The 11,503-nt window shown below is 40.9% G+C and overlaps 1 protein-coding gene across 3 annotated transcripts in view; it reads right to left on the minus strand.

Annotated features, from left to right (window-relative positions):
* EDARADD (EDAR associated via death domain) overlaps positions 1–9,769 on the minus strand; it is a 41,345-nt gene extending 31,576 nt beyond the window's left edge. For 2 of the 3 annotated variants that reach the window (XM_069955110.1, XM_069955109.1), the window contains exon 1: positions 9,424–9,513. In XM_069955110.1, the coding sequence (XP_069811211.1) occupies positions 9,424–9,451 (28 nt within the window). In that variant the 5' untranslated portion in view covers positions 9,452–9,513. Of the gene's footprint in view, positions 1–9,423; positions 9,514–9,700 lie in introns of those variants that run through there. The other variant, XM_069955108.1, reaches the window with a different exon arrangement.
* Positions 9,770–11,503: the final 1,734 nt, after the last annotated feature.

Here is an 11,503-nt window from a genome sequence, read left to right on the forward strand (position 1 = left end):
ACAGACAAATCTACCTGTAGACCTGTAGACATTTTAGAGAACAAGTATATTAAAGTACCATATCAATAATAGACTTCCCACTTTTCAGAATGTAAGAGTATCTATAATACCAAAGCCCATGTTTAACTTCAACATATAGTATTTATTCTATAACTACAATATAAAGAATACATAAAAATTACAATATAATTGTAGGTGTCAAAAATGAAAAATGACACAATCATTGCTGACAAGTAGGAAAAGCCTATATTTTAATTTGCAGGATAAATATGCAGCTTCAGGGTGTTATAAAAGAAAGAGAAGTATAAAAGAACACCATTCCTAGAGGAGTAGTAAAAGAAAATTAGTATTGCATGTCATCCAGCAGGAAATATATGTATAGCTACAAGGCAATGGGTTGTGCTCTCTATAATAAGGAATATTTGCTAAGTTATTCATAGCCTGGCTGAGCAGACAAGGGCCCTTGTGCAAGAGCAATCGGTGGGCCCCCTTCCACCAGCATATCCAAAATGTATATCTATCTCCATAACTGGTCTTTTGCAGCTGACTCTGGCTGATAAGGAAGGGATCTGCAAGAAAAAATCCCTTCCGTGAGATCTACAAGGCAGTAACCCTATTATACAGTTAACCTTTCAACGACTGGTAATCTGGGGTAGTGCTGGGTTTTTAAGAAAATCTTTGGTGGTCTAGGGCAGTGAATGAGTTTATTATAATATTCATGGATGTTGCTATAGACCAGGGATGGGGAACCTTCGGCCCTCCAGCTGTTGCAAAACTACAATTCCCATCATGCCTGGACAGCTAAAGCCAAAAATTTGGCTGTCCAGGCATGATGGTAATTGTAGTTTTGCATCAGATGGGGGGCTGAAGGTTCCCCATCCCTGCTATAGACTGCTCAGGCATAACCCCCCCCCCCACACACACACACACACTAAATACTGCCTAGTTCATCTAATAATACAGAAGCTGTGGCTGAATGAGCATCAGTAGAACATATCACCTATAAAAGGTGTGAGCAGGTGGATCTCCTAAAGCCACAAACCATCCTTTTTTTGTCCTTTGGACCCTTTGTTAACTTAACATGGTATATGTCCAGATTTACCCTATGGCCTATGGCGCACTGTTGCACTGTCCGTTTTTTTTCTTCTAACATCTAGCTGTAAACATGATACATATATATATACTCAAGGAGGAGGAAGTAATTACGAAAAAGAACACACTTACCTTCCCCACTTCTGCTGCTGGTATTATGGTGCTCAGGTCCCTGCTGTGCATGTGCAGTGCGTCCAGATTTGGGAACATGAAGTCATGGGCAGGCTTAGCCAATCAGTGGATGAGGCAGGACACCGATGTAGCCAATGATTTGTTAAGCAGGTATGTAATGCCACATCCCGATCCTGCATGCACCGCACAGCAAGGCCTGGAGCCCCCTTGTTTTGTTTTATCCTCTGATGAATTTTCAATTTAAAATTTTCTATCGATCAGAAGTAGACTTTTATTTGGAACAATGGGTGGCATTAAAGACTAGTAAAAAGTGGGATCAGGATGCTATCATCACCATTGTGCAAAACTGCAATCTAAGAAAAGAATATATTGGACATGCACAGCTCCAGAAATAGGTATAAATCTTGGTGCACAGTGCCAGGCAGTGTTGGTCTGGGGTATCTGAGGCCCACCAGAGGAAATTATCCTAGGGGTCCACCAATGAAGAACCAGAAAGAAACGACATGTAAGTCAGTGTTACTGCAGGTTCTAAAGCTGGGGGCCCACCGGAGATCTTCTTGTGGGCCAGTCCGACTCTGGTGCCAGCATACACAAATAGTCAGAAAAAGACGTATGAAATATAGGCAAACCTGTCACACCAATAAACTATTGAAACACAGGTAGAATTACACCAAAACACCTGTCCTACTTAATATAAATACACTGTACAATATACAAATACTTAAAATATATGACTATATGATTCCATAGGAATGCCTGGTATTGCAATTCCCAGGGCAGTATCCCTATACAAATGTAGCAAAACACCCTGAATGTAAACGAATAGAGCAGCCTAAAATGCAAGAAGAAAAGTGCATACAAATCAGTGCAATCACAGCAATGAATAATGCATAAAAATCATAATAGTGGCAAAATAAATAATAAAGAATGAAAATGACCAAAGACTAATAATAATTCACCAAGACAATAATGGAACAGGGATGTAATGGGATGCGCTCCACATGGGACCCCCGCATTCCGTCCGCACAACCAGACTTTCTCATTGTACAGAACTGAACAATTTATCCATTTAGTAGGAGTGAATATATTTCATGTTATCTCATTTGGATATGTGGTCTCCATGGGGAATTCCATTTTTTTTTTGCCTCTACCAAAATAGAGCTGTTATCAGAAAATCCTCTGCAAGGTCTTCATCTAGTTCCTAGTGACTGGCAGAACTGAACAGCTGTTCAGGAAACTGGCAGTCCTTTACAACGTACTGCCACTATCAGGGACCTAAAAGAATGTGTAGTATATGTAGTATTGTACAAACACAGGAAAAAAAAAGCATAGCTGCACTATGCAAGTGCACAGGTTTAAGATATAAAAGTATTATATACTACTATACTAATACCACCAGATTAAAGGAGTTGTCTCCTTTAAAACAATAAAACGATGATGTCCTTTAGCATGACAAAGCTTTTTTAAGAATTAGAAACACATCTTTAGGGGGTAAAGGGGTATTTCCAACAATGTAGCTAAAGGCTGATGGGCCCTGATGCAAAATTGCAGCTTGGAGAGCCACAGGCTGCAAAACTACAACTCCCATCGTGAACTGTCAGCAAGGCATGATGGGGGTTGTAGTTCTGAAACCTAGCGAACCACAGGCTGCAAAACTACAACCCCCACTTGTGACTTATTAGCAGAGCATGATGGGGGTTGCAAACAGCTATACAAAGTGCAAAAGAGCACATCCATTACTTCTGATGGGTAGTTATAAGGTGTCAGAAAGAAAGGGGGTCAGTAAGGAGACTAAAAAGATAGTAACACGTATGGAACCTATTGTTCTGGCTTTTTATGTCTCAAAATACACCTGTATTTTGGCACTATTTTTGGGCATTAAATGTTCATATGCAGTACATATGTAACTAAGCATTTCACTGGTTCATTGCTCCATCTGTCTAATTGCAGGAGCTGCATTCTATAGTAAGTCTATTAAAGGGGTTATCCAGTGCTACAAAAACATGGCCACGCTCTTGTCTCCAGATTGGGTGGGGTTTGAAGCTCAGTTCCATTGAAGTAAATAGAGCATAATTGCAAACCGCACCTGAACTGAAGACAAGAGTGGGGCAAAAGTGACCATGTTTTTGTAGCTCTGGATAACCCCTTTAAGATTGGCTCTTGCCTGGGAGTGAAGCTGAACCATGCACATTTCCTGACTCTAGCAATTGGTGGGGGTCAAAAGTGTCAAAATGTCACTAGCCAATCTGCATGACAATAGGCTATGTAAAGTGCCGTGGTATAAGTTGGCGCTACATAATAAAAGCATTTATTATGGCTAGTATGTGTATGGTTGTTATATGTGAATCCAGTGTATCCCAGTCTCTACATGGCTCTTAAGTAAATCCAAACAAAGAAGGTTTGTGAATGTGAGGTGAGCAGACGGAATGTAGAACAAATGATCAAGGAAAACAACTGCATTCCTGCTCCACACATTTCTCCTGGAGTCACAATCCGCTCATCATTTCCACAATAAATAACAGCAAACGAAAGACAATGCGGACCATGGCTTCCAACATTCCTTCAGCTATGTTGTTACACACTTACGCTTACTATAGATGGAAATCACCAGTGACTGCATCTTACTGTGCTTTCTACTGCTGCTTGCTATGGAAGGCGGGATGGTAAACATCAGCCAATGTAACTGAATGTCAACATTAAAGCTTGGACTGTTCTGCTGAAAATAAAGTTTGGGAGCCTTTCACATGACGCGGAAAATAAGCTTTCAGACGCCCAGTCACATGACAAAATATGGACAACCGCATGTAAAGTTTGTAATTTTTTAACATATGTGGACAAATCAATATTTAGTCTTCATTCAAACAGTATAAAGGTAAAGGTGTGCTCAGCCAATCGCGGCTGAGGATCTGATGACGCGGCAGAGGGCGGCCGGCACTCGGGACGATCGGAGAGCTTCAGGTAATGTATAATGCACCAACACTTCCGGGTACACGTGGGGGGGTGGGGGGACACAGGAAAGGGGGCGATTCACAGACATAACATACATTATAAAGTTGTATAACTTTGTAATGTGTGTTATTCTGTAAATAATTTCTTAGCGCCGCACTACCCCTTTAATGTGAAAACACTCTGAAGAAAAGGTTCCTATTAGATCCTCACCGACCATGCTGTAATCATCTACACTTGATGTGGTACACCAGAGAACAATTTTAGTTCCTCAAGGTAATAAGTACTTACTTCTACCACAAAACATGTAATTTTAATGTTAAAAAGTCAACCTGTTAGTGGTTTTGAATTTCAACCTGTTTACATATTGTGTGAATAACAATTGGATATTTATATGTTGCCTAGAGATGAGCAAATCTTGAGCACGATGCAGTCTGTCTGAACTCGAGTGTATGGCATTTGATTACCGGTGGCTGCAGAGGTTGGATGCAGCCCGGAGGCTGCATGGAAACATGGATACAGCCTATGGCTATGTTCATGTGGTGTCCCACCATAGGTGTTTTGTGTCTCTCCTTTTTACCTCTCAAAAAAGCTTCTTACTCCAGGTTAAGTGGTGATGAAGTGCATCCCAAGGATTCACTACTAGATGTCAGTATTTTTTTATATGTATGCTCCTGTTTTATGGGTTACTGTTTTATGTGTACCATGTGCCCTTGCTGACCTATAGGAGATGCTCTCTGCTTCTAGCATAACTCTGTAGGAAATAGTCACTTGGTGGGAGGAAGTGTAGCGTTAGTTCTTACCCAGATTCTCGTGGGAGAAGGACACACAGAGCAAACGTCCCTGCTGTAGCTTCTGGCAATTGCCAGGACCCTCGTCCGGGACAAGGGTCTAGTCTTGTCTAGTCTAACACACGTGTGGTCAGATACAGCTAAAGACAACCAGTTCTTTCAGTATTTCTACTATATCTACTATGCAGTGCTAAACACTACAAAGGGAGAGGAGTCTAGGAACATCCTAGCTTACGCCGTGAACCAGTCTAAAAAGTGCAGGGCAGTATCCTGAAAAAAAAACAAAGCCTGGATAGGACAAAGCTACCAAGAAGGTCTACGTATCCTATCTCGCAGTGCAGGTAACTGGGACACCCCCGGGATCTTAGCTTCACCCAGGTAACCATGACTGGGGCTTGTATCACCCTAGAAGGACTCCACACTGTAGGGCACAAGGTGGTCAGACTAAAGTCTATACACAGGTACAAGTAACTCTAAAGTATTCTCTCAAGTTCCAGCAGAGTGCATTGCTACACTGGGTTAGGACTCCCTTGACAAATTCTTCTCCTCTATGCTACTCTACTCTACTTTCAACTCTTCAAGTCCCGCTACAACTACCTCTACTCTACTTCCTCAAGCATCTCCTAAGCACAAACGAGTTCAAGCACTAAAGTCCGTATAAAGATTTATCTATTCTACAAAAGTGTATTGTACTACTAAGAGACTGAACAGTAAAGCTGTTATATTTTTATATCACTGGGACTCCTTGGGTTATTTTTCCCACTTCTGTGAGTTGCGGTACCAATAGTCCAGGTGGGTCAATTGCCACTTCGTCGGACTACCGTGACAAGAGCCAAGGGACCCACTACAGCCCGGCAGGTTACCGACCATTTGGGTAACACTACAGACTGGCCACACTAAAGCAGGTACCAACATCTCAACGGCTGGACTAGCACTGGCATCACGACAATACCATCACTGGCCGAGTAGTGCACAGCCAACCATCAAAGAAGTGGCATCACCAGTAACACCTTAGTACGTCACCGGTCGAGTCACCACATTCATATTTAGTAAAATCAGTGGCCGCTGTTTGACATGTTCTTGTGGCCGATACTGCCAATTGGCCACAGAAACAAAATTTTATTTTATTTGGACTGCAGGCACATTTGGGTGAGCCTACAATCCAGATAGGCATAGTCCTCTGTGCAATGTATGGCCATCAGCACTGCCATACATTGTGTGCACAGAGCGTTAACTACGGATGCTGTTTGCCGTACTGCAGCCATGATAGCATGTAAGCTCATGCATGCGAGCAGGGCCCTCACTCCTCATGTATGAATAATTATATGTATATCTCTGTAATGTCTGCTTTGTGTCTATGTAAATACCCCCAGAATCTGTTGGCGCTATATAAATAAAGATTATTATTATTATTATTATTATTATTATTATAGAAAATTGACAAGATCATTTGGCTCTGTGTGCTCTCTGTGTGTGAATATATATATATATATATATCCGTTGTTGCATTGACATCATGTTCAATGCAGTGCCGGTAAACTACGGCTGTTGTTTTAAATTAAAACCATTTAGTTTACCATATTTTTTACGCGATGTGAACATAGCTTATGACTGTTTTTGGTCGCTCATATACTGTAGTATGTGAATAGTCGACTGTTGAAGTACAAATGTGCTTGTTAGAACTTCCAAAATTTAAATCAACAGGATTTAAAATAAATCTTTTTTGCTTTAAAACAAAGCTATACCTACCAGAAATCCAGGTCCAGTCTCCTGAAGGCAGCATTTTAGTTTTATGCTGGTTAAAAAAAGAGACTGAACACAAGAAGCATGCTTCTTTTGCATGCTCACAGAGAAAGTTGTCATTTGATCGATGAACGCATTTAAGTCGTGACTCTCTGTACAGGTCAGACTTCATGTGTTTAGTCTTTCTTTCAACAAGCACAAGACAAAAAATTTGCCTTCAGGAGACTGGACCTGGATTTCTAGTAAGTATAGCTTTGTTTTACAACATGATAACTAAAAAATATAATGAATGTAAATTGCAATCATGCCTTATTTCACATCTACTGTTGATTTAGATTTTAAAAGTTATAATGACTGTGACACTGTTGTTTAAACTATGGTCATACACTGTGTGGCCGCCACTGTTATGTGCCCCCTTAATACCTGCGATAGTCACAACACAGTGTATAAGATTAAAGTGTCACTGTCGTTATAACTTACAAAATCTAAATCAGCAGTAGATGTGATATAAAGCAAGTTTGCAATTTACATTCATTATTTATTTTTTTGTTATCATGGAAAACACGGCACTTCCTGTTTTCTGTCACTTTTTTCCCTCAAAAAACAGGAAACAGTCAGAAAACAGGAAGTCCTGTGTATCCAGGCCATCTGAGTGCTCACAGAGAAGGAGGTCATGTGATTGCCGGACATCTTGAACAGTGACTCTCTGTACTGGCCGGAATTTCTGTGTTTAGTCTTAGTTTTTTTCAACCAGCACAAGTCAAAAAATCTGCCTACAGGAGACTGGACCTGGATTTCTGGTAAGTTCGGCTTTGTTTTATAGTATGATAACAACAACAAAAAAATAATGCATGTATATTGCAAACTTGCTTTATATCACATATATCACATATCTAAAAGCTGCAGACAGGTCCATTAAAACAGAGTGGTGTATCTACAGGTCATGTCATAAATATTTGATAGATGGGTAATCCTTTGATCCCAAATATTGGGAGAATGGGGGGCCCCTGATCCCTTTTTCAGCATACCAGAGGTAGGAGTTTATGAATCTATAAAATAGAGAGGATGGAGTGATTGTCCTTTGTAAAAGGCCAAGTGATCAGGTAAAAATGCAGGCTGATTGGCTGATTGCACCAGTTTACCTATGAAAAAATCTTTGTTTGTTTGCTGCACATCAACCTGTAATAGGGGGTGTATGGCCAACAAATGAGAGAAGTAAATGCTGCATAATAGAGATGAGCGAATCGGGTTCGGGTTCGAGTCCATCCGAACCCGAACGTTCGGCATTTGATAAATAATCTAGCGATTGATTGTTAAATGACTAGGAGATGGGTAGTCCTATTGGGCAGGGGGCAGGCCATCTACAACAGCCTTTACACACATGCGGAGTCTCTTCCTCTCTGCTGTGCTAAACAGGAGAACAGGGGACTTCCATTTTCCCCATAGGAATATCAGATGAAAATACTACTTTCACATTTATTGTAGTCTTTGGGACTGGGGAACTCCATTAGATAATGACCTGAGGTTTTATTAAATAAAACTGCAGACCCAATGACATGATAAGACTGACAGACAATCTAATGCGGGCTTCCTGATGGCAGATGGCAGTTTGGGGGGTCCGGCATATTGGAATAAAAATGCTAATTCCCTTCTTGTGGCCCTGCCAGAAGCAGAAAATGCCTCTCTCTTCCCCGAAAGCAACTTCACCCTATCCAAGTGCGTCTGTCTATGGGATATAGCTATCACAATCCATGCATCAGTCCACTTGTCAGCTAATAAAAAAGTATATTTCCTATAAAATTGCAATAGAATACATTGACCCCTGCAAAATAGCAAATGTGCATGATTCAGTGAGTATGTTCCAGTGTGGAGTCGCTGCAGAAATGCAGCAGAAGAGCTTAACTGTGACCCTTAACTGTGGAGTAATACAAGACGGATGCCTAAATAAGATGCTCCTGAAATGTTTCATGGGGTCTAGAAGATTTTACTACAATGGACATGTCAGGAGAGCGGACAACTCCTCTTCACAGCATTGCAAGAAACTGTTGAATAGGTATAAAAAGTGGGCATTTAAAAAAAACGAATAATGCATTCTATTAAAGTCTATGGAAGAGTGGCCGTATGTGCACAACATGTATAAAAAAAACATCCTTAATGCTAACCTTGAAATTACAGACTTTTTTTTTTTTTTTTAGTCGATGTGTGCACTTTTTCCTAGACTTAAATAGACTATATTATTAGATTTAAGAAAACAGCTGCTTTTTATACCTATTTTGTGCTGGTTTTCTTTTGTTTTCATTTTGTACTGTGTGGGTGAATGTAGCTATTGTATTAAACAAAGACCTTTATTGTTGTATGCTGACATGATAAATGCGACATCTAAAACATCTCAAACACCCCCTCTAAAAGATAAAGGATGCGAGGATCCCAACAAACAAGCAAAAAATTTCTATTTGTCCACTTCAGTGTCCGCCTTCATATCATAACTTTCTTTCAAGGATGATCATAATATTACAATAAAACCCTGAACTGAAAAAAGTAAAAAAAAAATAAAAAATAAAATACAGAGCAGATAAGTTTCCTAAGTACCCTAAGTGACCTTACATTTGTCAGCTTTTCATCGCGCCATCAAGTTTTCTTCTTAAAGAGACAGATCATCCTTACTTAGAGAAGTAAAAGGAGTAATAACATCATACGCGAGACAATAAACCATCCTTACCTTCAGAGTGAGGCTCCTCAGAAGCCATGTGTCTGTATTGTCCAGGATTCCTTGTCTGTACCTTACAACAAGTAAGAGTATACTCTGAACTAAACTCCTTACTTCCTGGTTTTACATTAAGCATCTTCTCCCACTGTTTTTTTTTTTGCAAGAAAAGTGACGTTTCAGAAGCATATTCACACCACCTACTGGATATGGTGATTATGTGAATGTAACACCTCTCCCCCCTCCTGGTTGCCTCCCCACCCTGTTCATAAAGAGGCCCATTCAGACATACCTTTATTGTATGACTGCAGCAGGTCTCCGAGTGAGAATAGAAGCCTCAGGCTATTATCCCAAATCATCGCCGTCTATAAGGTTTGCTACATATTTCAGGCTTCTTCTAATGGTTTCTGCATTTTCCGCCAGCACCTGTGATGGTCTTCCCCCTGGGGCAGAACAAAAACATAGATATTTGTATCTGTTAATATTAGATAAATTTGTTTCCCTATCAAGGAAATGATTCATTGTAATTATGGAAAAGTATTGTACAGAAACTCCACGACCACTACTTCCTATGGGCTGCACTGTGAACTGTCATCCATGATTTATATAGCAGTTATAATTACAGGGGTTCTACCTCCACACCAACCTGTTTACCTGTCCGCTCCCCTGAAGCCACCGCCGTAGACATCGGTGGGAGCGTTGACAGGTAAGTATGGCTGCTTTATTGTTTTTTATTACTAGAGCAACAGCACAGCATCTTTGGTTTTACATGTCACTGCATTGATTTCATTCAGCTAGGAGAATGAAGTGCCATTGACTTATACTGCCATAGACTTATACTGCCATAGACTGGAGTGCCATAGACTGGTACTGCTATAATGGTACTCAGTATTGCCGCGGATTTCAAAACAAAACTTGCAGTGTATAATCTGCAGCGATATCCTACGTGCAAAGACACCCAAAGGCCATGTTCATGGGTCACAGAACAGCCGGTCTCTGAAAAGATGATCTTTGCAGCCGCAGAGTTCTGATGCGGGCGCATCCGTGAGCGCCCGCATGAGAACTCCTCACAGCACACTATGGAGCGAGTGTCCGGAGCCGCTCGCTCCATAGTGTGCACTGACAGGGTTTTCTGTGGCCGTTATTTACTAAATATCAGCCGCAGAAAACTGACATGTCAGTTGTTTGTGCCGCCGCTAGGGATCCCGGCTGGAGTGTATACTATGTGTGTACGCTCCAGCCGGGATCCAATAGAAAGCAATGTAACATATTTTTTCATAATAATCACGGCCCTTGTTGCACTGTGCAACAACGGCCGTAGATTTACGAAAAGATATGTAGTATGAACATAGCTTAAAGGCATATTGGGCAATGATTCATTGATCTGCACTTGCCAAGAAGAGGGTGCTGGAATTTCCTGATGTAACATGTAAAGATGACAGTGAAGAAAACAATCACATTTTCCATCCTCTTTTTTGATACTAGGTTACATGTCAGGCAAAGGACCTGCAGAGACAGCAATCCTTATCTCAGGATTCAATGCACAGGAAATATAAGATTTTTTGTTCATCCCATTAATATAAAACATGCTTGGTAACAATGATATTGTGCCTTGTCACAAAGCAAAGACGGTTAAAGCTCTTCTTCAATCCAGTTCGGCTGACAGTCTTTTTTTCGTTTTGAATAACGGAAACTTGGCAGTTAAAGAAACATGGTGCAACACTGCTTACTGAGTTCCCATCAACCTCTATGGGAGTTACATAAACAGTATATTAGATTCTAGCTATGTTTGGCTTCTGGACCACCACTGGTCCTGCATGCAGATTTGGGGGTGGGCTGTTTGTTCTCTAGATAGGTGCAGGCCATAGAGGTCAGACCCACATCTGTCAGATCTTTATGGCATACCCTGTGGCTGGGGCATAGATGTTGGAGATGGGAATATACCTTGTTATTTTTATTTTTCCTGCTGAATTGGCTACTGGGAAGACCTGTGTCCTCCAGGGAGAGAAGACTCAGTCTAGGAGAAGGGGTACAGGTGGTAAGGGCATATTGGGGGAAAGTTATCAAACTAAAAAGTTGTATTTTTTGGCGTAAA

The sequence above is a fragment of the Dendropsophus ebraccatus genome, chromosome 15 (genome assembly GCF_027789765.1).
Source record: "Dendropsophus ebraccatus isolate aDenEbr1 chromosome 15, aDenEbr1.pat, whole genome shotgun sequence".
Taxonomy (NCBI): domain Eukaryota; kingdom Metazoa; phylum Chordata; class Amphibia; order Anura; family Hylidae; genus Dendropsophus; species Dendropsophus ebraccatus.